The sequence below is a fragment of the Haemaphysalis longicornis genome, unplaced genomic scaffold, assembly GCF_048455015.1.
Source record: "Haemaphysalis longicornis isolate Haplotype H1 unplaced genomic scaffold, Haemaphysalis longicornis Haplotype H1 scaffold_12, whole genome shotgun sequence".
Classification (NCBI taxonomy): Eukaryota; Metazoa; Arthropoda; class Arachnida; order Ixodida; family Ixodidae; genus Haemaphysalis; species Haemaphysalis longicornis.
In genome coordinates this window covers 34462870-34488359 of record NW_027526225.1, presented here as the reverse complement: position 1 = coordinate 34488359, position 25490 = coordinate 34462870, and the positions used below count along the sequence as shown (strand labels likewise).

At 46.6% G+C, this 25490-nt stretch overlaps 1 protein-coding gene across 1 annotated transcript in view; it reads left to right on the top strand.

The window, feature by feature from the left end:
• Positions 1-25490, top strand: part of LOC144162556 (uncharacterized) — a 419428-nt gene that overhangs the window by 72743 nt on the left and 321195 nt on the right. The window contains exons 10-11 of the mRNA XM_077693145.1: positions 2828-2986; positions 23496-23648. Of these exons, the coding sequence (XP_077549271.1) occupies positions 2828-2986; positions 23496-23648 (312 nt within the window). The remainder of the gene's footprint in view (positions 1-2827; positions 2987-23495; positions 23649-25490) is intronic.

Below are 25490 nucleotides of genomic sequence, written 5' to 3'. Positions count from 1 at the left end.
ACATTGCCACAAAACTGGAGATTTCGCGGGTGTTACACCTTTAATCGTTTTAGTAGAGGGCATTGTGATTATTGGTTTGAAAAAGTTTTGAAAAACGAAAAATTTAACAAAGAGGAAAAATAGCGATACAGGATAACCGTGTAACGCCCTTCAATTCCACAAAAATGCAGTTTTCGTGGAAGTTCCACCTTTATTCGTTATAATAGCGTAAATAGAAGAAGAACAGGAATGAATTTATTTGTCCTGAGTCTTTACAGGAACGGGACCAGAGTCTAAATGCTTTACAGCCAGAGAAGGACCTCGGCACCTACATACAGTTGGCAAACAGGGCATTTAGTAACAGTAATCAAATATAATGTCTCAACATTTCACTCAATAACACACCATGACGGAGAAACTTAAAATACATGGGCTTTCATATAACAGTTTTATCACACAATACATATTGATAAGTGAGGCATTTTAGTATATATATTTTAATTTAGATATTCAATGTTATGTCATAAAAGGATGGACTTCATTTCGGTTTTAGAATGAACGTGTCTTGTTGATTGATTGATTGTAGTGTCTAACGTGCCGACGCAACGCAGGCGATGAGGCCCGCCGTAGTGGAGGGCTCCGGATTAATTTTGACCACCTGGGGATCTTTAACGTGCGCCGAAATCTCGTACACACGGGCGTTTTTGCTTTTCGCCTCCATCAGAAAAGCGGCCGCCACTGCCGAGAATCGAACCCGCGACTCCTGCTCAAACGTATTTTGTGTGTGATCACATTTGTCACATTCTTCCCGGCAAATTGTCGCAAGTAGTCATAAATGGTGAGATAGAATTTTAGTATACCAAAAAAATATGAAAAAATAGAAAAAAAAATATCGAGAATGGCGAACCGAGTAACGTCCTACGTTCCTGCAAAAATGAAGATTTCACGGGCTTCTACATTTATAGGTTATAATAACGTAAATGTAAATGACTTGTTACACAAAATCTTGGAAATCCAAAAAATAAAAATAAAAAAATATTGAAAGTAGCAGCCGTGTAACACCCTGCATTAAACAAAAATACAGAATTCACGAAAGTTCCTCCTTTAAACGCTATAATAACGCGAATGGGAAAAATTGGCGGGACAGAATTCTGGAAACAAAAAGGTACGAAATATCGAAAAATAGAAAAATGACGAACCGTGTAACGCCCTGCCTTTCCACAAAACTGCAGATTTTGGGGTCCACGCTTAATCGTTATAATAGCATAAATGGACATAATTATTCAGACAGAATCCTGAAATCGCAAAAAATAAAAAAAATGGTAAAAAATGAGAGAAAAAGGCGAACAGTCAACACCCTCCAACTCCAAAAAAATGCCGACTTCGCTGCGGAAGTTCCACCATTATTCGTTATAACGGCGTAAATGGGGATAAATGATGGGACAAACTGTACAAAAACAATAAATCTGAAAAATAGAAAAAAACGAGCGAAACTGCGAACCGATTAACGCCGTGCATTTCCAGAAAAAAAAAACAGATTTCGCAGAATTTCCACTTTTTATAGTCATAATAGCGCGAAGGCAGATGATTCGTCGAACAGCAGTTTGAAAAAGCAAGGAATAAAAATAGAAAAAGATATAGTTACAATGGCGGATATGTAACGCCCTTCATTTCCACAAAAATGCAGATAGGGCAGAAGTAACTCAATTAACTGCTATAATAGCCTAAATAGGGATAATAGGTCAGACAAAACTTTCGAAACCAAAAGTTAAGAAAAAGAGAAAAAACAGCGGGAATGGCGAACCGTGTAACGTCCTTCATTTACAGTTTTAAAAAGCAGGTTAGGCGGAAACAACACCTGTACTTGTTACAAAAGCGTTGATGGAGGTAATTGTTCGGATTGAATCCAGAAGAAAAATATGTCTGGAAAGAACACACACCAGACAAGCGGCATTAGAATTCGTCACATTAGTAGACAATTCTCTGAATATATGCAGGTTTTTTTTGTCTTGAAGCGACCCGAAAGCTTTCCTCCGTCTCTATCCCCTTCTCTCCAAATAAAAGTACTCATCTGCCCACACCTTATCTCGGTTTGGCCTAAGAACACCCCTGTTGGTGGATGAGGGAAATCCGAGTAGAATACGTCATTCTGCCTCTTGAAAAGTGGAATCCCGTTTCCTTTCTCCTGAAGGACAATGAAATGGAAACGTGAATGATGACCTTTTAAATAACCGAAGGTGGGATATTCACTGTTTTGAATCCGCTGCACCTCTTGCATCCCGGACGAATACAAAGACGCAGCCGCAAGCTTATGTGCACGCGGACACACAGCTGGGAACCTTTTACAGGCTCTCTGGTTTTCCTTTCTCCGTAGGACACACCCACTAATAATATTTTGTGATTCATCAAGTTTCTGTGGAAAGGGAGGAACAGTTTTATATTTTTTCAGTGGCAGTTTTATTATCGGCCACTTTGTTCCGCTGAAAAAGACAGAGCACAGGCGTCCTTAACGCTGGGTAACCACGGAAAAGGTGGATGACGCAGTCCGTACTGTAACATAGAGAGCAAAAGAAATGGCAGCATTTTAAAGTAAAAACCGGGTGTAACGTAGAAACAGAGTTCTTCAAGATGCGAATCTGATATAGAACGAACCCCGCCAGCTTTCATAAACTTGTCCGCTACTTGGGCTGCAGTATGTACCGCAGAGCCCATGACTGATACGATGCGAGGGAGCTCCTTCAGAAGACATCGCTCAGAATAAATAGCAGAAGTAGCTTAGAAGCACCATTGGTGAACCCCGGGATGACCCTGGTCGATGTTATAACTCTACTTTATTTCTTTATTTCAGCCTGCGGAGACGACTATTTCGGCAGAGAATGCCAACATCGGTGTTCAGACACCAACCAGGACAAAAACGTGAAGTCTTGCCGTGGAATTCTGATGTGCCTCCCGGACCCCTACGGATGCTCCTGCGGCACGGGATTTCACGGACCATTCTGCAACGAGAGTGAGTCCTTTCACACTCCTTCAGAAATGGGGGAGGGGAAAGCTACTGATCAATTCAATGAAAACGTCACAAAGTCCCTCAGTGTATACAAACGAAGAACATGGCCAACAAACAAAGTCCATCAGTGTATACAAACAAAGAACATAGCCAAAGGCGAAGCTTGCCGTTAAGGATGCAAGACTCTGGTACGAATTAGATGGTACATCTTTATTAGACAACTTTCAACAGCGGGAAAAAACCGGACAAAATTGCATACGGAGCGACCGTTTCCGCCTCTGTGTGCGTGGTCTTGCTCCTCCTTCGTTCGTGGTGTGGGAAATTACCTTCTTGTATCTTGTACAATACCAGTAGTATGGTTAATGATTACGTTGTTTGCTCGTAAAAAGTGCACAAACGAATGAAAGCCTACAAAAGGATCAGGCGTGTTAAATCGCCAAATCAAAAGCTCTCGTATTAAGCCAAATAGTATTTTCTACTGTAGTAACAAAGCGTAATATATACAGAGTGTCCCAGCTGTCAAGCACCAAGATTTCAAAAAGGGTCAATGGCGCTACTCGAAGAAAACCCTGTGCATAATGTTTACAGTACAGTGGAGTAGCGGCCAGTAATTTTTCTGTAAATCGGATGTCACTAAATACTGTAAGTAAAAATCTGACCCGAGAAGTACTGTCTTAATCATTAAGGTGTCAATAATGAACTTGTATGTACCCGCAAGAGGCATTTAACTGCGGTATTTTCAGCGGCGAACTAATTGATAGTCAGCTATTTTGACTTATAAATAAACCCCGCGAAGTATGAAAAATACCACCTGGCAGCGCCGCATACCATTTTCAGCAGCGAACCAATTTCGTCGTCATTTATTTTAACTGATAAAGAAACTCCGCGGAATATGAACATTATGACGTGGCAGCGCCACCACACCCCCCAAAAAACAACAAAGAAAACAACAAAAGAAAACCGTAGCCCGAAGCCCTGTGTTTCTTTCTTTCCCTCTTGTCACGTGAATACCCCGCCGCACCCCACCAAGAGTGCCATGTTCGCTACCAAAAATCGCAAACAGTGGTGGTAACCCCGAAAGTTGTTCTTGCTACCCGAAGAGTACGTCTAAGGCTGTTCGTCTTAAGCGGATGTTGTTGCCTTCTGGCTATAGAACGCCAAACAAATGTTTCTACTTTGTTCAACGCGAGCGAGAATTCGTCTTACCGAGTTCTGCTTAACGGGAGTTCATATTATATTTTATAATGAGGTTTATTGGCAGGGCTTGTAAGAAGTAGCAACGAGGTCTGGCCGTTTCTGAGTCCAAATGAGGTCTAGAGTCCGGGCGCCGATCTCGCACAGAAGCACTGTCGATGGAGCTGCCGCTGTGTGTCTACGTGCGACAAGTACCCCACTAGGGGATTGACGCCACTGGGAAGCAGCGCATCCCCATTAGGTGAACGTGTACCCGCTTGGGGAGACTGGTGCTTTTACGGTGACTCACTAGCTTTGTCATCATCACCCTGGGGACAGAAGGAGCCATCGTTGGCGACTCAAGGCGATGGGAAAATGGGCGGTCGTAATAGGGCTTGAGACGCTGAACGTGAACCATCTCGCAGCCACGACCGCGATGATAGGTATAAGGAGTGACGTCCTCCACTGTGTAATTTACAGGGGATGTTTCTTTGACGACTCGGTAAGGACCCTCGTATTTAGTATGAAGTTTTCTTGAAAGCCTGGTGGCACTGGATGGTATTCCTAGCCACACAAGAGAGCGAGCAGGGTAAGTAGGAGTTCCACTAAAGTCGTCGTGGCGAGACTTCTGATGTCCTTGGTCCGCTGCCGTGAAGGAGCTGGCAGTTGGTGGAACTCTTCGGCTTGCTCGGCAATTTCGGTGACTGGAACACATTCCGAGATGTGGGTGCGGTAAGGCAGGATGGTGCCAAGTCGGCAGGAAGGTTCACGACCGTATAGCATATATCATGGTGAGGATCCTGTGGTTGTCTGCGTGGCCGTATTATACGCGTCCGTGACGAACAAAACGAAGAACGAAGTCTCAGTTCAAATGGTCACGTGAAACATATACCCAGAGCGTGTCGCCCGGGGTACGGTTGAAAAGTTGAGTGATCCCTCTGATTTGCGGGTGGTCGGACGTGGTCTTCCTGCGGACAACGCGGCATTCAGAGAGCAGCGCTTCCACAACTTTTGACCAAAATACTCGTCCCCGATAGCTCGACAGCTCCCTGGGCGCTCCGTGCCGCACGATAAAACGTTGAAGAAGGAAGGATGCGACATCGCGTGCAGTCATAGTGGACAGCCCAGCTGTTTCCGCATATTTTGTCCCATTATCAATTGCCACACTAATCCAACGGTAGTGGATCGTTAATGTGTATTCCAACATGATCAAAAGGTTGCGCTGGGCACGATATTCGCTGGAATGCGCCCGTGGGATGTTGGGAAGGAGATTTACGACGCTGACACTCTGTGCACGAGCGGATGTGTACTTGATCAAAATGTGTCATATCACGCCATTAGTAGCCCAAACGGAGCCGCTGACACATTTTGAGCAGTCCAGCGTGGGCGCGCTGTGCGTCAGCGTGGTAGCAAGATTAAATATAAAAAAACTTCGCGGGGGAGGGGGGGCTAAAGCTCGGTCAGCACCCCCCCCAAACCCCTGGCTAAGCCACTGGCGTGAACCTAGTGGGTTTGTGTTTCAAGCGAACCCTCCTCAACGGAGTTTTAGCTCACCGAGTTTTGGCTCACCATTAGCGCGTTTTGGCTCACCGTTTTTCACGGTCCGCTCCGCTTATAGCAAGCGGAAGCGCCATTGCGCATACGTGGCACAGTTGCGCTGAGCGGGCTGCCGATACCAAAGCGGACCGTCGAAAACGGTCAACTAACCGACTGCAGAGACAGTCCGTGGCGCAGCCAGCTGCTGCTCGTTCAATGCGCGGCCGCAGCCGATGATGTAATCGAGGTGCGACTACCGCGTTCTGGGACCTGCGGTGACGTCCGTCACTCAACGTTACTATATTATACACCGAGGAAAGCCAAACAATGGGGTTCGGTCGACACCAGAATCCCGGGACGCTCGCCGCCGAGTCTGTAGACAAAGCAGCCGCGTCGGCGGATTGCCTCAATAACGCGTCATTCCTATTTCATATTTGCCGCGCTTTCGAGGCGCTTTTTCAAAGAAAGTGCTACGAGTTGTGCCGCCCCTCCGCCAGATGGCGCCACGGGTCCCACGACCGAGAAAAGACGCAGTGAAACATCCCCCTCGACAGGGGAACGATCAAATGCAGAGCATTTCCTGGGGCGCACGACGTTAAGTAGTTTGCGTTACGTTAATGTTATTGCACTTGTGGCAACTGCTGACGAGAGAGCGCTCTTCAGCAGTAATTTGAATGAGTCAACGAGATAAGGCACGTTCGTAGCGTTTTGTGTCGGCTTTGTGGCGCAGTGGGTAGAGCACCATGTACAATGCGTTCCGCCCGCAGGGTCGAGGGATCGAAACCGGGCGCCGGATAGTATTTTTTTTTATATAGTAGGAAGGGGTCGGTGCGGACTACGGACGTCAACGCGGGTGACATCGTGAGTTACTGAAATGCTCTGCATTTAAATGTCGGAACGCAAATAGCCAGGATTGACGAGTACCAACTTCCTGTCTTCAGATGAGCAATTCCGGTGGTAGAGCAGGACGTCGCGTATTGCGCAGTGCGAAGCCTGGTGACGGATTGCTCGAGATGCTGGAACTGTTGATGGACTAGACAGGTACTGCAAGACGGCGGCAATCCACGAATCTTTACGCTGTTTCGAGGCCATATCATGTACTACTAGAGAGGCCACGGCGCGTCTGTTTTGAACAGGCAACCAGTGTCCGACACGACAGGTGACGGAGACAGAGCATCGGCGTCACTGTGTTTGCGTCTGGACCGATATACGACTCGAATACCGTAATATTGAAGTCGAAAAAGCCCAGCGTCCGAGTCTTCCGGAAGGGTATTCCAGTGAGGACAGCAAGCACAGAGCGCGGTGACCTGTGATGACGTTGAATGGACAAGCGCAGAGATAAGCATAAAATTTGTCGATAGCCCAAATGCTGGCCGAATATTCCTTCTCTGTGACGAATACGTTCGCTCCGCCTATACGTCAGAGCGCGACTGTTGTATGCATCAACGCATTCATGGAAGCCTGCTTCCCACTGAGTGAGAACGGCGCCTATACCGGCACGACTGGCGTCAGTGTGCACTTCGGTAGGTGCCAGTGGATCAAAATGGCGCAGTATTAGTCGTCGGTTCAGCAGGCTTCGCATAGATCCAAAAATGCCTTTTTGCAAGATTGAGACCAGCTGGTAATGGCCGTGTTTCCGTGGAGGAGCTGCTCCAGAGGGGCGATAATGGTGGCAACGTTTGGGACGAATCGCCGAAAATAGGAACCCAGGCCAATAAAGTTTTGCAGGTCTTTCAGAATGATTGGTTTTGGGAACTGCACCTGCAAGAAGCATTTCCGGGACCGGAAGAGTGGCGTCTTTGGAATCCAAGTGGCCAAAGATCGTTAGGTTCTGAGCAGCAAAGCGACACTTCTTCAAGTTTAATTTCCCGCCAACCGAAGTAAGACACGTCAACGCTTGTTGAAGGCGCTTCAGGTGAGCGTTGAAATCTGGCGAAAACACGACAATGCCATTGAGATAACACAGACATGTTCTCCCGTTGAGGCCAGCTAGAACATTGTCCATCATTCCTTCGAAGGTTGCTGGCGCATTACAAAGCCCGAAAGCAATCACATTAGATTTGTAAAGCCCATCGGGTGTAATGAGCGTTGTTTTTGAATAATCGGCATCGGCCATGGGCAGTTGCCAGTAGCCAGAGCCCAAGACTAGTGATGAGGAGAACTCGGCCACCTGTAAGCAGTCGAGAGCATCGTCGATACGAGGTAGCGGGTAGGCGTCCTTACGCGTGACCTTGTTCAGGCGACGGTAATTTCCGAAGAACAGGACCGAGCCGTCTTTATTCTTTACCAGTGCCACGAAAGAGGCGCACGGGCTAGTAGAGGGCCGAATTACGTTGCGGGTAAGCATATCTGCTACTTGCTCGTCGATCACGCGGCGCTCCGCAGGTGACACGCGATATGGTAGCTGCCGTAGCGGGGCGCGGATGCTGGTGTCAATTTCGTTTTAGACGGTCGACGTGCCTCCCAAGGTGGGCTGCTGTAAATAAAACGATTCGCGAAAACGCTGTAGAATATCGATGAGCTGGTCGCGTTTGGCCGAGGTGAGGTCATCGTTTATAGTTGGTTGGAAACAGCGCGTTAAAACGGGATCACGAAGAAAAGAACTGGGCAGGACGAGTGGTCGTCCTGCCCGGTGCTCCTCCTGCAAGGTTCTCTTCTTCGTGATCCCGTTTTAACGCGCTGTTTCCAACCAACCATGCCGCTTTACAACAAGCCCAACTCTCCATCGTACTGCCTTGTTTATAGACTGTAGGAACACTTGTCAATGCGTAAATGTGGGCTAGTTAGTTCTGACTGTGAAACATGGTTAAGTAGCGCAGTAAAGAGGGGACAAAAATAAAGACCGCACAGGACTAGCGCTACTTTTTTACACTTCCTCCTCTGAAACTAAGGCAATCGCTGCCTTCTGCAATACACCTTTCTTGTTTTCTGTGTCAACTCTTTCGGCCACTTTTCTTACAATCGTGAGCATTCCCACGGTCGTCTTTTCACTACAAAACTTGCCCTGAGCTTATAATGCCTTCTACACACGGAAGCGAGTCTGCTTGTCCAATACAAGTCAACTTTCCAGGACATGCGGCGTCTTTGCGTTGACCTTTCTTCATGGCACAAAGAAACGGCTAACACTTTGTCCAGAGAAACTCTATCACCCTGTCTGCGTCACAAGTGAACTGGCAGTTACAGTCCATGGGCGTCTCGTGAACCATCCGACGTAAAGTCGGTTGGTTCACGAGACGCTTGGTTCACACAGTCGGTTGGTTCACGAAAGATAAAGAATGTGGGAAGACAGAAAGAAAGCGGAGAAAAATGGCCGCCATGCGGGAGGATCCCACACGGGGAACAGCCGGTTGGGTGGATCCCACACGGCGGGAAATTTTTTTCTACTTTCTTTTTTCTTTGCGCATTCTTTATCTGTTTGGTCTGTGACCTACCACATTCTCTCCTTTCCTTTGCCATATTTTCTTGACTGCCAACCCTTATTGCTGTCTTAATTCAACAAGCCCGTTTCCTGTATTGTTATTTGCTATACATATATAATATATATATATATATATATATATAAGAGAAGAAAAACTTCGAACAAGATAAAAGCACGATTGTGGCCTACGTTTCAGCAAAGAGAACTTGCTTTCCTCAGGGCAATCTCTCGCCTGGCAGGCAGGGTTTATATAGGGGTAGGACCCCAGGTGAAAGGAGAGGGAAAGATGGAAGGGAAATTGAGCAAGCTGATTGGTTTCGGAGTGTGTCGGGGGAGAGATTGAGGGGCCAAGAAGGTTGTCTAGTTTAAGCCGCGAAGTAGGTCACACGGAAGTCACCTGATGGTTGATATTCGTGGAATTTTTGGACAGAAAGGATGAGAGGGTGCTTATTGACCCGCCGCGGGTTATAGGGAAAGGATCTCAGAACCGCCGGAAGCAGACCAGGCGGTGAGGGTGGGGTCCTTATCAGAAACTATCTGCAAGCCTCAGGTCAAAAGAAAAGTTAGAGACGGGGGAAAACTAACTAGGTCAAGGAAAAAAGGAAAAAAAGTAGAAAAAAACAGGGAGGGAAACCGCATAAACCCACACACTAAAGAAAAAGCAATGACCCGGCAACTGAATAGGCACGTGTCACCCACGGCAACATTCCTGGAACAGGCCTGTCCTGAAACTCAAAAACTAAAAGATAAAGTTAGAGTGACGTACGGGGCACAAGACCACGCCGAGTAAAAAAAATGAGAAATTAAATAAATAAAATTGAATTCCAAAAGCAAAAGTTGGAGGCATGAGGGCGAGTATTAAGCTAGACGCTAAGGAATGAAAAAAAAGAAAAAGAAATTAGGTGACCAGGTACAGAGCAGAGTGAACGGTCATAGACTTTGGATGAGGTATATGCACGAAAATGCCTAATGCTGTATTCCCGGTGAATATCGCAAGGATTCCAAGTTGCCCTTAGACGCATTAATTCCAGCAGGTTCCATGGAGTTGAAATTGTGAATTAAGTAGGATTCTCGGTATTTCCTGTCCCTAGGAGACTTAAAATTTGACTGAAGTATATATAACTTAAGGTCATCAAAATTGTGGCCTGATTGGTTGAAATGCCGCGCTACAGCTATGGAGGATTATCTAAGAGTATCTGCCCGGTGACCATTAAGCCGTAGGCTCATAGGTTGGCTCGTTTCGCCTATATACTGTTTGTGGCACATTGAGCATTCCAACATATACACAATGTTGGATGAAGTTCACGTAAAACTTGAATTAATCTTGTGGACATAATTACTGGCTGTGCTTTTTACAACGCAGTCTGTTTGCAGGTGCCTACAAGTCTTGCATCTGGGGCGGGAGCAGCTGGCTATGACTGGTTGCTTTGAAGGCCCTGTTTTAGCATGCACTAAAATATCTTTTAGATTCCTGTTTCTCCGGTAGGTAACCCTTGGTGCTTCCGGGAAAGTCTTTTTAAGTCGGTCGTTACTGGTTAAAATGGGGTAGTACTTCCGCAGTATATTGTTTACGTTTGGAGGGCGTTTGAAAATTTAGTTATTAGGGCAGGTGGCCTGCCGCTTTCGTTTTGCCGCTGTTTCTTGAGAACGTCATCCCTTTTGAGATTAGACACACGTTGGTACGCCTGATCGAGCGGACTTTTGGGGTGGTTCCTGTTCATAAGGATGGCCTTGAGTTCGTCTAGGTGCTCTACGTAGTCACTGTCATCACTGCATACTCTTCTAAGCCTGGTGGCTTGTCCTACAAAGATCCCTTGTTTGCAGTGTCTGGGGTGATGGCTTTTATAATCTAGGTACTGCTGCCGGTCTGTTGGCTTTCTAAAAAGCGTGCATTTAAGTTTACCGTTGTCTAGAATGACGGTAGTATCTAGGAAGTTCACTTTTTTTTCAGAATACTGGCAGGATAATTTAATAGTCGGATGCGAAGAATTGAGATGGGATATAAACGTTTCTAGAGTCGCGCGACCGTGTTCCCAAATCATAAAGATGTCGTCGATGTAGCGGAGGTAAACCTGAGGCTTATGCGGAAAACAGCTTAATAGGGTAGCTTCAAGTTGCCCCATGAAAATGTAGGCATAGGTCGGTGCGAATGGAGTACCCATGCTAGTTCCAAAAACTTGCAAAAAGTAAGAAGAGTCAAATTCAAAATAATTGAGAGTTAGAACTAGTTTTAACAAAGTTATGTACACTTCTGGTGCATGTTGGTGCGGGTTCACTGATAGAGATTTTGAAATCGCTTCAATTCCTTCGGCGAACGGAATATTTGTATACAATGCAGCAACGTCAAGAGTAACAAGGAGGGTTCCACTGGGTAGGCGCCCGCCCATATTTATCTCTTCTATTATGCGGAGGAAGTGGGGGGTGTCCTGAATGAATGAAGGAAGAAGAGCCGGAATTACGGATAGGTGATGATTCAGAAACATAGATAGTGCTTCGGTTGGGGTATTGTTATGCGAAACTATGGGTCTGCCAGGAATGTCGGCAGTGAACAATAATTCTACGGGGACTTTATGGACTTTTGGGAGGAGGTAAAAACGTCCTGCATGCTTATTATTCGGTTTCATGAAATTTAAGTCAGTAGTCGTTATTAATTCTCTAGATCGTAGATCTGTGAGGGTCTGAAGGATTTTTAGGCTGTATTCCTGGCTCGGATCGTTATCTAAGGGCTTGTAGTGGCAAGGGTTATTGAGCTGCCTCTAAGCTTCATCTTTGTATTTTCCCATAGGTAAAACAACTACACTACCACCTTTGTCGGCTGGCTTTATGACTATGTCGGTTCTGGCTGATAGGCAATTCAGGGTAACTTCTTCCGACGGAGTTAGGTTCTGGCGCTTGTTTGATCGCTTAGTTGTTGCCAAAATTTCTCTTGATACTGATTTTAAGTACAGATCCAATTCTGGAGATTGATCTGCATCTGGAGTCCAAGTGCTAGGAGGGTGGAGGGAGCGTTCGTTAATGTCACGTTGGTCCTGCTTCTCCGAAAAACCTCGCTTAGTCTCATTCTCCGAGAAAATTCAGTGAGATCTTCGTGTAACTCGTATTCATTCACACTGTTATTTGTGGGACAGAAAGTTAGACCTCGTTCTAGGATACCTTTTTCGTCGGCCGTTAGTGTGTTGGAAATGTCAATAACGTTTCTGGGGCAGGTAGCGAGAGAGTTCGTTTTTTCTATAGGATTATTGGCTGAGGGAGGAGGTTCTATTAAAGCTATCTTTGTATCGAGGGGGGACATTACATGACCTAGTACTTCATAGTCGCGGCTATTGAGAGGCTGCTCTCCTACAGAACATGCTGCATTTTGCGAGGGAAGTTGGTCACGCAAAAATGTAACCGCTTGTTTATTGCTAAGATCATTTTCCTTACGATTTATGAAAATATTATGAAAGAAAATATTATGAAAGAAAACCGCGGTTTTCTTGACTGCCAACCACTTATTTCTGTGGTTGGCAGTCAAGAAAACCTCCGAAAGCAAAGGGGAGGTTGTGGTATGTCATTGAAGCAGATCAAGAATTTGGAAAGAAAGAAAGAAAGCGGAGAAAAAATGCCCGCCAGGTGGGATCCGAACCCACGACTTCTAGAATACCGGTCCGGTGCGATAACCACTACGCTACCGGCGGGGCGATTTCACCCTCCCCCCCCCCCGCTTTCTGGGGTATTTATGTCAATGTAATTTTTTTCCTGTCCCCGCATGGGGCACCTTGAGCAATCTTGGTGACGGTACTGGCGATACCGCGGACCCCGAGCCCCAAACATAAGCTGGATCCAACCGTGGCGATGTGTTTATAGGTGGAGGGTTAGAAACCCCGAACGGTGGCCGTCGGAGCCCAGGTCAAGCTCCGGCGGATGGGCTCCCTGTCTGTTTACCAGGCAGGGAGCTCCGGGACCTCTCAGGCTATCAGGGTAAGGTTTGAAAAGAAAGTACCCCCGTCCCCTGCTTTTTTCAATATCGCATGGCTTTTTCTTTATCCCTCCAATCCAATGATCGGCCCCCTAAAAGGGGCCGCACCGAAGTACTAGCTAAAGGTAAACCAGAACAGTTCCACAAATTTCTTGTCATTCACTCTGCAGAAACCACTCCTGTTGCAAAGAAGTCTGTCATTCTGTTGGCAAAGTACATTGAGTCTGTTGTTGGTTCAGACTATGATGCTAAGAAACTCGCCTCAGGTGATGTACTGGTCGAAGTAAAAAGGAAAAATCAGAGTGAGAACCTACTGAAACAGACGACGTTGGCCAACTTGACTGTCACGGTGACACCACACCGGACCCTCAACTCCTCGCAAGGAGTCATATCAGAGAAAGAACTAGAGTCATAGACGGAAGCAGATCTTCTTGAGGCGCTCCAACCTCAACATGTAACTGCAGTAAAACGAATCGTAATTCGGAGAGCAAACCAAGAAATTCCGACAAAGCATCTAATCCTAACGTTTGATCGCACAACGCCTCCAGAAAAGGTCAAAGTGGGTTTTCTTAGCTGCAACGTACGACCGTATGTCCCAAATCCGAGGCGCTGCTTTAAGTGCCAACGATACGGCCATGGAACCCAATCATGCAGAGGTAAGTTGACATGTGCCAACTGTGCTGAGACAGGTCACTCCTCAGAAGCTTGTGAAAGCACCACTCAGAAGTGCCCGAATTGCAGCGGACCGCACGCTGCTTATTCGCGTGCGTGTACACAATTCAAGGCCGAAAAGGAAATAATTCACATAAAAGTAAATGAAAACATCACCTATCCAGAAGCGCGCCAAAAGCCCAAGCTGCTTTCGGCCACATCGTACGCAGACGCCGCCCGCCGGGGCTTGGGGCGGCGTTTGGTCAGCGCGGCAACACAGTGCAGCCTTCTTGCTGACGTGTTGCTGTCCCAGCCCCCAGCTGAGCAGCGACCTGCTGCCTCTACAACACCTGTAGAGGCTTCGGGGGCCCCGTCTCTTGCCGGACTGCCTTCGGTAGTCAAGAGTAGTCAGGAATCGCCCAGTGTGGCGACTCCAGCGAATGTGGCGAGTGCGATCGCCGCTTGGAGCTCTGCCGCTCTCACTGTGTCCTCTCCACAGGCCTTAGGAACACCTGAGGGCACGGAGGAGATGGACTCGGTAGGGCCCACAGAAGCGCCCATCCTAGCCCCGCCGACTGCCTCTCCCGCGGCGCTTGCGGCTGTAACCAAAGGCACCCGTAAGAGTGCCAAGTCCAGGGGGCCCGGTCCGCCGGACACCCTCCGAACATCTGATGAGGAAATGGACGTCGGACCGTTCCTGTCTGCATCGCTGCGCGAGGAACGGGCTGCGGCGTCCAAACCAACAGAAAAGCCAAAGAAACCCGCTCCTAGAATACAAGCCCCGATAGACAAAACATGAACCCACACACACATTCCAGTAGCTCTTGAAGGTACATAATGGGAACAGAAAATGTCATCCAGTGGAACTGTAGAGGCCTCCTTAACAATCTGGATGATGTCTACGAAATATTGCATTCCAATCATCCAAGTGGGATGTGTCTACAAGAAACACATTTAAACTCCAAACACACAAATGTCTTGAATAGTTACATGGTATTTAGGAAGGCCAGGGCTGGTGGTGGTACATCTTAAGTAGTGTGGCCATCATTGCCCGAAAATCATTGGCATGCCACCCTATCCAATTACATACTGTCCTTGAGGCTATTGCCATTAGAACCATAATTTTCAATAGGCTAATAACAGTGTGCTCCATCTACATCCCTCCTGATTTCCAGCTTTCAAGCTCCGATTTCGAGGGTCTTGTAGATCAGCTACCAGAACCTTTCATTCTTATAGGTGACCTCAATGCACACAACACTCTTTGGGGCTCTCACCGCACAGATGCCCGAGGTCGCCTAATCGAAAAATTTCTAATATCTTCAGGAGCATTCCTATTTAACAAAAACAAGCCTACATACCATAATATAGCACACAACACTTATTCACACCTCGACTTGGCCATTGGCTCTGCAGTACTCTTTCCATCACTTGAGTGGGATGTTGGCACTAACCCATATGGTAGTGACCACTTCCCTACCTCACTAACATACATAGATAAAGGCCCTAGCAGTTCCCCTTCCCATTGTAAGTTTATAGAAGCAAGAGCAAACTGGAACATATTCACAGAGACATCTCAACTACACTACACAGACATAACACACTTACCTGTAGAGAAGGCTACACAGCTCGTCACGGAGCATATTCTCGCCGCCTCCAAAAAGTTAATACCCCAGGCCTCTGGGGCCCCGCGCAACCCGAGAAGGCCCTGGTGGAATGACGACTGCAAGCGTGCGCGGGAGGCCCAGAACAAGGCGTGGGGCATCCTCCGTAGACACCCCACAAGTTGTAACCTTATTTCTTTCAAAAGTGCGAAGGCATTAGGTAAGCGTGTGCGCCGTGAGGCAAAAAGGGAGAGCTGGCGCGCCTTTCTCACATCCATAAATTCATACACTGACACCCACAAGGTATGGACCCGAATACGTAAACTAAAAGGACAACACACACATAGCCTGCCCCTGGTTAGCACGACAGGGGACACTCTGGAGGATCAGGCTAACACACTTGCACAACACTTCCAACACGTGTCTAGTTCTGCGCACTATACAAACACTTTTATGCAACACAAAACATCTGCCGAAAAGAAGCCTATACGCGACAAGAACAAGTCAAAGTCTGGATACAACTGTGAATTTACACTCCATGAGCTGAAGATTGCTCTTGCCACTTGTAAACCTTCTGCTCCGGGTGCAGACAACATTACATACACTATGATTCAACACCTACACGCAGACACCCTTGAGACACTCCTGCACCTATACAACCAAATATGGCTATCGGGGCACCTTCCAAGGCTTTGGAGGGAGGCCATAGTTGTGGCTTTTCTTAAAGAAGGGAAGGACCCTTCTTCTCCCGCAAGCTATAGACCTATTGCCCTGACAAGCTGCCTGTGCAAGCTCTTCGAGAAGATGATTAACCGGAGGCTCATGTACTTTCTTGAGTACAATGGTCTTCTCGAGAGCTGCCAGGCAGGCTTCCGGGCAGGGCGATCCACAAACGATCATTTAGTTGCACTGGAATCTTATATTAAGGATGCCTTTATACACAAACAGTACTGCATGACTGTATTTTTTAATATCGAGAAAGCTTATCATACGGCATGGTGTTATGGCATTCTTGCAGACCTAAAATCCTATGGTGTAACAGGTAACATGCTGAACACTCTTTCCAGTTACCTGTCTGAACGAACATTTCGTGTCAGAGTCGGTACGGCACTCTCAAACGTTCACGTGCAGGAGAATGGCGTGCCTCAAGGTGGCGTATTGAGCTGCACCTTGTTTATACTTAAGATGAACTCTCTCCGAAAGGCACTGCCGCCAACCATATCCTACTTGATGTATGTAGATGACGTTCAAATATCTTTCAAATCATGTAACAAATCCATTTGTGAACGTCAGGTCCAGCTTGGGGTAAACAAACTTTCCCGCTAGGCAGATGAAAATGGATTTAAACTTAATTCTTCTAAAAGTACCTGCGTTGTATTCTCAAAAAGGCGGGGCCTCATGCCCGATCCCGACATAAAACTCTTTGGTGACTCGATTCCAGTAAAAAGAGAGCACAAGTTTTTGGGTGTGGTGTTTGACGAGAAACTCACGTTCATCCCTCACATCAGACAGCTAAAACATAAATGCCTCAAAGCAATAAACATACTTAAGGTCCTTTCACACCACTCCTATGGCGCGGACAAGCAACTCCTCTTACGTGTCTTCACAAGCTTGGTGGGGTCCCGCTTGGAGTATGGGAGCGTGGTTTATGGGGCGGCAACAAAAACAGCGCTGAAAATGCTGGACCCAGTGCTTCACTTGGGGCTTCGCCTCGCGTCGGGCGCTTTCCGTACAAGCCCCGTACAAAGCCTATACGTCGAGTGCGACAAATGGTCCCTAGATCATCAGCGAACATACATGGATCTTCTGTACGCTTTTAAAATTTCGTCAATAACCCACCGTCCTCTCAAACCATTTATTTGTGATACACCTATGTCCCAACTTCTTCTTAATCGTCCATCTATCTCTGCTCCGTTCTCACATAGGGTGAGACAGGAAGTGTCAGAATTATCGGCCACCTTTTCAGACACCTACAAATCAACCCTTTCCGACATTTTACCACCATGGCAGCTGCGCCCCGTGTCGTGCGATTTGTCCTTTGTAGCGATTGATAAAAAACGAGTACCCACAGCTGCAATTCTTCAGCACTTCTTGTTCCTTCAAGATAAATACAAGTGTGCAGAATTCTTTAGAGACGCGTCAAAAACAGCCCGTATCGTGTCGTGCGCAGCGCACGGACCTGATTTTAGGGTATCTAACACTCTAAACTCGAAAAGCAGCATTTTTACGGCTGAAGCCTATGGGATATTTCTGGTTTTAAAGCACATAGTTCATCATAAAATTCGCAAGTCCATCATCTTCACAGATTCCTTGAGTGTAGTACGTGCATTGTCATCTAAGCAGTACTGTAAAAACCATGTTATTCATCTAGTTTACAAAATCATTATGTCAGCTTATGCATTAAGTCTTGAAGTAACTGTCTGCTGGGTACCAGGTCACTCGGGGATCGCCGGAAACGAGACAGCAGATCAAATGGCCGCTGCTGCTGCACTTGCAAACATGGTGGACATAACAACAATACCGTACACTGACCTTATTAAGTCCCACATCAGACAACACCTTCGCAATACATGGCAAGCACACTGGAATGAACAGGCAGACAACAAGCTACACGTTATAAAGACACTCTTGGGAGCATACACCACTGACACACATAACAGGCACAGTGAAGTTACCCAGGCTCGATTACAGATAGGCCACACGCATGCAACACACTCATATTTGCTCACGGGATCTCCAAGACCCTTGTGTAGCAGGTGTGGAGACGGCCTATCCGTGATCCATGTGCTACTTCAATGCAAAGCACTCCACACAACACGACAGAAACACTTCGCCGACCTCTACAGACAACACATTCCACTACACCCAGCATTGTTTTTAGCGGATGACCCCATGGTTCCTGTACAACGCACGTTTAAGTTTCTTAGAGACATCAAGTTTTTACACCTGGTTTCCTATCACGTGTAGTTGCTTTCAAACCCCATCTCATGCCACGCCCCATCACAACCTGGCCTTTTACACCAGCCATCCTCATTGTCTTTTACTGAATTTACTTTGGTTTTTGTTGAACGGTTTTAGCGTTTACGGTTACATCCTTCATACCTAACCACCGTTTTGGCGCTCTTTGCCCTCGTTGGCCTTGCGCCATAAAACAACAGCCATCATCAATTTTTTTCCTGTGCTTGGGGGTGGTAGCCAGCGCCACTCTGACTTGTCGGGGTGAAGGGGACCTTCCTTTTAATCCCCGCGCCGTGACTCGAGTGTCTAGAACATGTCGAGAGTGGTCAGCCAGCGTTGAACCCTCTTAAGCTTCCTATGGCACCAAGATTACCAGAAAAGAGGCCCTCGCTATGTATGTAGCGAATCAGAATAGGAAATGAGGGGCTCGTAGAAAATAACGCAGAAATAAGCGTTGGCAGTCAAGAAAACCTCGGAAAGCAAAGGGGAGGTTGTGGTAGGTCATTGAAACAGATAACGGATTTAGAAAGAAAGAAAGAAAGCGGAGTAATAATGCCCGCCAGGTGGGATCCAAATTCACGACCTCCAGAATACCGGTCTGGTGCGATATCCACTACGCTACCGGTGGGGCGATTTTCGCTGCCGCTTTCTGGGGTATTTATGTAAATGTAATTATTTCCTGTTGTTGGGGGTGGTAGCGAGTGCCACTCTGACTTCTCGGGGTGGAGGGGACCTTCTTTTGATTCCCCGCGTCGTTGCTCGAGTGTCTACGACATGTCAGGAGTGGTCAACCAGCGTTGAACCCTCTTACACTCCCTAAGGCACCAAGACTGCCAGAACAGAGGCCCTCGCTATGCATGTAGCGAATCAGAATAGCGCCTTGTCATCTTTGTTCTTTCTACTTTCGTCCCTATTTTGTGAGCGCTTCCACCTTCAAGGTGAACAGCTACCAACTAGCCCAATTGTCCGTTCTACTGCAGAATAGGAAATGAGGGGCTTGTAGAAAATAACACACAAATAAGGGTTGGCAGTCAAGAAAACCTCGGAAAGCAAAGGGGAGGTTGTGGTAGGTCATTGAAACAGATAAAGAATTTGGAAAGAAAGAAAGAAAGCGAGAAAAAATGCCCGCCAGGTGAGATCCGAACCCACGACCTCCAGAATACCGGTCTGGTACGATAACAACTACGCTACCGGCGGTGCGATTCCCCCCCCCCCCCCCCGCTTTCTGGGGTATTTATGCCAATGTAATTTTTTCCTGTGCTTAAGGGTGTTAGCCAGCGCCACTCTGATTTCTCGGGGTGAAGAGGACCTTCTTTTTAACCCCCGCGCCGTGACTCGAGTGTCTACGACATGTCGAGAGTGGTCAACCACCGTTGAACCCTCTTAAGCTCCCTATGGCACCAAGACTGCAAGAACAGAGGCCCTCGCTATGCATGTAGAGTCAGGAAACTTTATTTTTATTTTTAATGTCGTTCTCATGTGTCTCTGTCTCTTGGAACCTTATATATATATATATATATATATATATATATATATATATATATATATATATATATATATATATATACATATTGTCACTGAAAGAAGGGGAGAGCAATCTCCAATCTCCAGAGAAGACGAAGACCCAGCTGTGAGGGCTCCCTCATGGCCGACATCGTATAGCGTTGTGTAAATACATCACTCGCATCTTCCATGGTTTATTTCCTGCGTCCTGCCGTCACGTAACATGGTTTGGTGGATGTTGCGGAGTTGATACTCAACCTGTCCCTAGCGTCGCTTTGTCTCGGCTGCTTGAACATCGCTGAAAGGCTCTTGGAATGCGTCGGCCCACCCCAGCCCCTGTGAGCCATGGACACAGCATTCCCCAGCCCCGTGTCCCCAGTCTGTGACTTGCCGAGAACAAAAGACATGACCAGCCGCGACCTACATTGAAGACGACGCTGTTCCCCCGCCCAGAACTCCGGCGCATCTCCGATGCCTTTCGACGTTGTTTCACTGTGTCGGCGGGCATTGATGCACCGGGGCCATTTCTCACCACGACCATCATCGTCATCCGTGGCGGCAAGGACTTTTCCACTTTTGCTCTCCTCATCCATTGTCACCACATCTGTACATTTCCGACGGCCTCGACCGGGACGGTCGCTCTCGACGAGGGGGACGTGTCACGGAAAGAAGAAGAGAGAAATATCCAATCTCCAGAGAAGAAGACGAAGACCCAGCTGGGTGGGCTCCCTCATGGCCGACATTGTGTAGTATATTGTAAATACATCACTCGCATCTTCCATGGTTCATTTCCGGCGCGTCCTGCCGTCACGTAACAATATGTATATATATATATATATATATATATATATATACATATATATATATATATACACATATATATATATATATATATATATATATATATATATATATATATATATATATATATATATATATATATATATATATATATATATATATATATATATATATATATATATATATATATATATATATATATATGTATATATATATAGGGTGTATGTATATAAGAATTTAACGACCTGAAAGGAAGTCAGACGGGAAGTGTTGCTATTCCGCTGTGATTCACACTAAGATGAAGTGATAGCTAAGGAACATAAAAGGAATTACGTAGGGCGTTGATATTGGAAGGGCTGCTTTTGACGGCCTGCAACCTCATCTAGAACGGGGACGGCAATCAGGTTGGCATAAAATCCAAAGCTACGCGAGGCTGCCCATGCCGACCATGCTAAGGGTCACCAGAGATGAATCAGAAATTTCCTTCCCAGCTCCGTATGTGGCGCTAGGTTCTGTCACTGCCGCGCCTGACCAAAACCTTCGGCCCCCTCGTTAGCGATTGCGGCCTCCCTTTGTGTCGTCTTGCACGGCTTCCCCGAAGCAAGCTGAGAAATTGTCGGTGTTATAATCAAACCCGGAGCCACCACTGCCGATGTAGTCTATCTTGTTTGCACCTGCATTGACGTGCGTGTATTAAATTCTATCGCATTGCTCTGGGTGATAACTACCGCTGTTGTGAATAATTTGCTCGGGGGTACCTCTTTTTCCTATCCGTAAAAAGATACAGACGACTGCACACAGTCAAATTCAGTCTACGTGCCAAACATCATAATAAATATTCCGCTGAATTCACTGCTCAGATTGGTGCAATTGCTCATGACTGTAGCGCCACCAACCGGCTAGCTGAAGTTTGTACTTTCTTTATCTCCCATGTCCCCCTGGCATTTTCTTGTTTCTATTTGTTCTATTTTTTGGGGTATTTTTGTCCTCTGTATTTTGTCAAGTTTATTTTTGCCTTGCTATAATCATTGAGCTTTTGCACATACTTTCTGTGTTATTGTGCTTAACTTCTAACGCGTAGCTTTGAGGGCCCCGTCTCGTTGCAAAGCAGGCGTCGTCGACGGAGTTTACCGCTTGCGAAAATTGCTGTATCGCCGCCTTGCGGTGCAATCCAAAACCAGTCGGCAACCCTTACCTAACCAATTAAACAAAAACCTAATTTGGGTTCCTGTGGCACTTGCAGCCGGGTCTGCGAGGCAGTAGCCGAGTGCGTCACTACTCCATTAACTCGACAGACGGGAACAAGAGAGCCCGGTTTGCGCAGCGGGACAAGTGAACGTGACAGCACGTGGGTATAACAGGGGCACGATAGCCATAGAGTGCTCGGAGCGAAGTGTGGCCAGTGTTTCCGTCGATGTACCTCGGCCAGAAAACAAGAAACGACCGAGTTGAAAAAGCCACGAATAGGATGTTGCACCAAAGACTTTTATACTTTAGCCTTCATCTTCGCTTTCAAAGTGCTCACAACACTATAATAAAGAAAGAAAGACGACATGCCGCTCTCTTTCCTCGCCCTATCTGTTGAGCGCTTTCGGCACCAACATGACTAGTCACCAACTATCCCAACTGCCCATTATGCTTTCGCCTATAAAGCACGTCAGTAGTCTAAAGTACCGCGGATTTTTCCTCGATTTGTCTCCCCTTTGAATGGCTTACGTTGGTCGACGTCGTAGATCTCATGGTAGGTACCTTCAGTCGCCAGCGCGCGGTACAGAAGCGAACGCCGAGGCGTTTGTTTTCTCTCCAAACGTGGTCCCCCCAACGGCACTCGTAAATTTCTATCCCCCGAACCGCAGGGCGCTGATCCAATATATGGAGCACAAACAAGAGCGGAAGTTTGTCGCCGCCCGGAAATTTGTAACAGATGAGCTGCTTCGGGCTCGGTCAGGTGGCGTTCGCAAAAATTTACCCAGCAAAAATACCAAGCACACGTGCGCGTGCGCCGCTTAAAGAGCGCCCTGCTTCGGCAAGCTCGACCTTCGAGAACACTCTGCCAATGTTCGTGGCGCAATCTCTCGCGTGCTGTTCTCCTCGCCAGTTAATGTGCATTTGATGTGCGCGGGCGACTGAAGTGGCAAGCACAGAACGGCTCCCGCCACAGACGCCGAGCTCGCGAAGCGGGTTGCCGCGAGTTCTAGCACGTGCTAAAGCGGTCCCCTTCGGGGCAGATGTAAAAGGATGCTTACAAAACGATCCGGGCCTGCCAGTCATGGAGTGTTTTGAGCGGCAAGTTCGGAAATCCATGTGCGGTGCAACAGCCGGGTCTCTGACTAAGGGAGAGGGGCTACAAGCTATGCTGTTTCTTTAGCTAAAAAATTAATCGGTGCTACAACAGGGACGAAGAAACACCTAACACACAACACGGTGCCGGCTTCGGCACCGTGCTGTGTGTTACGTGTTTCTTCGTCGCTGTTTTAGCGCCGATTAGTTTTTTAGCAGTATGTACCAACTCGCCCACATCAAGCTTTTGTTTCTTTAGCCCTGCACCGTTAGTGCGTGCTGCGTCAGTATTTTTTTAAATATATACGATGCGAACAGGGCCATATAACTCTATCGCTTTGCACGTTTAGAGTCGAAGTTTAAGCTTCCTTTAAGATGTTTTCTTCTCTGCTTTTATTGCTCGCTTTATCCGTTAATTCTTTTGGTTACCTGTTTTAGTTTTACTACATTGTGCTGGTGCATGCTTCCCGCATATGTTACAACCTAGACGACCAACCAAGTGACACCAAAACACAATAGGCTGTGTTCACTATGTCTAGCATTTCAAGTTGTGTACTCCGCTCATGTCAATATTTCAGCAGAGGAATACATTTTCCTCCCTTTCCCTCTCTCTTTCTCCCCATGACGTCACAGCTTGTCCGCCAAATTTCTATGGAGCAGACTGCAAACAAAGTAGATTTTGCTTCTGCAAGACAGAGCAAGTCTGCGACATCTACACTGGCACCTGTAGCCAAGACAACGGGACGTGTCTCCAAGGCTGGAAGAATGCCCCTTACTGCGACACAAGTAAGTTGCAATAATTATTGGCCGATTAAATACTCCATCACCAGAAAATGATCTAGAAAACCTGTTGTAGTGGTTGGCCGACACCTCCCATGACTTCCCAGGGCATTTTTTAGCCCTCACTCCCCAGCAACTGTAGCGCACGTGTGAACGGGTACGGTGAGAACAGCGATACTACCGCAGAGGGTGCTAAGAATCTCAGGGCCCGGACAAGACGCCCTTGGCACTTGACCCTGGCATCGTTCAACGAATGCACTTTGTCTAGTGAGGGAAGCCTAGGTGTACTACCAGAGGCACTCTCTGACGTTATGTGGGATATCATCCGGTTAAGCAAAGTTAAAAGAACAGTTGAGTGCTTCATGAAGCTGACTAGCAGTCATATTTTGTGCCACGAAACAGGTCGCTTGCCTTGTTAATCAATAGCTACAACCCATTTTTAATCGTTTTTTGAAATACCTGTTGGTACAGTAGTATTGAATTTCTTTTGGTTCCAAAATTGTTAGCATCACTGTACCCTATTTTCCCTTCGTTTGAAACTAATTACTAAGCTTCTTTAGCAGTGAAATCACAATAAGACTTGGCCAATCCCCCAGAGTAGGTACGCGCCATTATCGTTCCGGATCCAACCAACCAACCAACACAGGAAAACAAAAAAAAGAACAAGGGGTGCAATTCTTAATCCTTGGAGAAATCGCAGGGAACGTGGAAGAATACTTCAGCATTAACGAGAGCCGCAGCCGCTGAATTCAAGCCAAACAAGCGATACAGGTAAAAGATGAGAGCCTGGATTCCCAGCAACCCAGACAGCAGGCTGGGTTTAGAAAAGGGCACACAACCATGGATCACATCTATGTTGTCAATGAAGCGATATAAAAATCCGCAGAATGCACTAAACACCTTTACATGGCATTTATAGACTATAAGGAAGCGTTGGATTCAGTACACACAGTAGCTGTGTCATAAGCATTGACAAACCGGAAAATAGAAAGACCTACAAAAGACTTTACATGACTATATAAAGGATATAAGAGCAGGATAACAGTTCACAAGAAAACGGATAAATTCCCGATCCAAACGGAAGTAGGACCGGGAGATACCACGCCTCCAGAACTATTGACAGCGTATCTGAACGGGGCATACAGAAAGGTTGACTATGAAAACACACGATTAAGGATTCGAAAGACTCCGCGAACAGCACTGGAAGCGTTAAAGGATGAAGGAATACATGAGACCTATAAAAGACTCCTACACTACTTATATAAGGAATGTACGGGCGGGATAACACTTCTCAAGCAAAGCAAAAAGTTCCCTATCCAAAAGGGGGAGCGACAAAGAGATACGATTTCATCAAAATTGTTTACAGCATGTTTGGCGGGGATATCGGAAGCTTGACCGGGAATGCGCAGGTTTACGTATAAACTGGGAATGCTTGAGTCATCTGTGGTTTGCAGGCGACATAGTCTTCCTTAGTGAATCGGCAGAACAACCGCAAAAAATTATCGAAATGTACAGTCGCAAAGCTTCGAGGTAGTGTTAAAATATATGTGAATACATCCCAAGTAATCATAAATAAGCATGCTATAAAGTAATCATAAATAAGTGAAACACTAGAACAAGTAGAAAAAATTAAGTACCTCGGTCAGATCGTCTGTCTGATCACAACCACTACAAAAAAATCCGGCGCAGAATTGGAATGAGTTGGGGCACAGTCGGCAAGCACTCACAAATAACGAACAGTAACCTAACCAAAGCGTTTTACTGGGGATGGCATAGGAAGAGGAAGCTTGGTGCCTTACCAAACAACTGCAATGCAAACTCAGGTCTTATAAAGGGGCCATGGAGCAA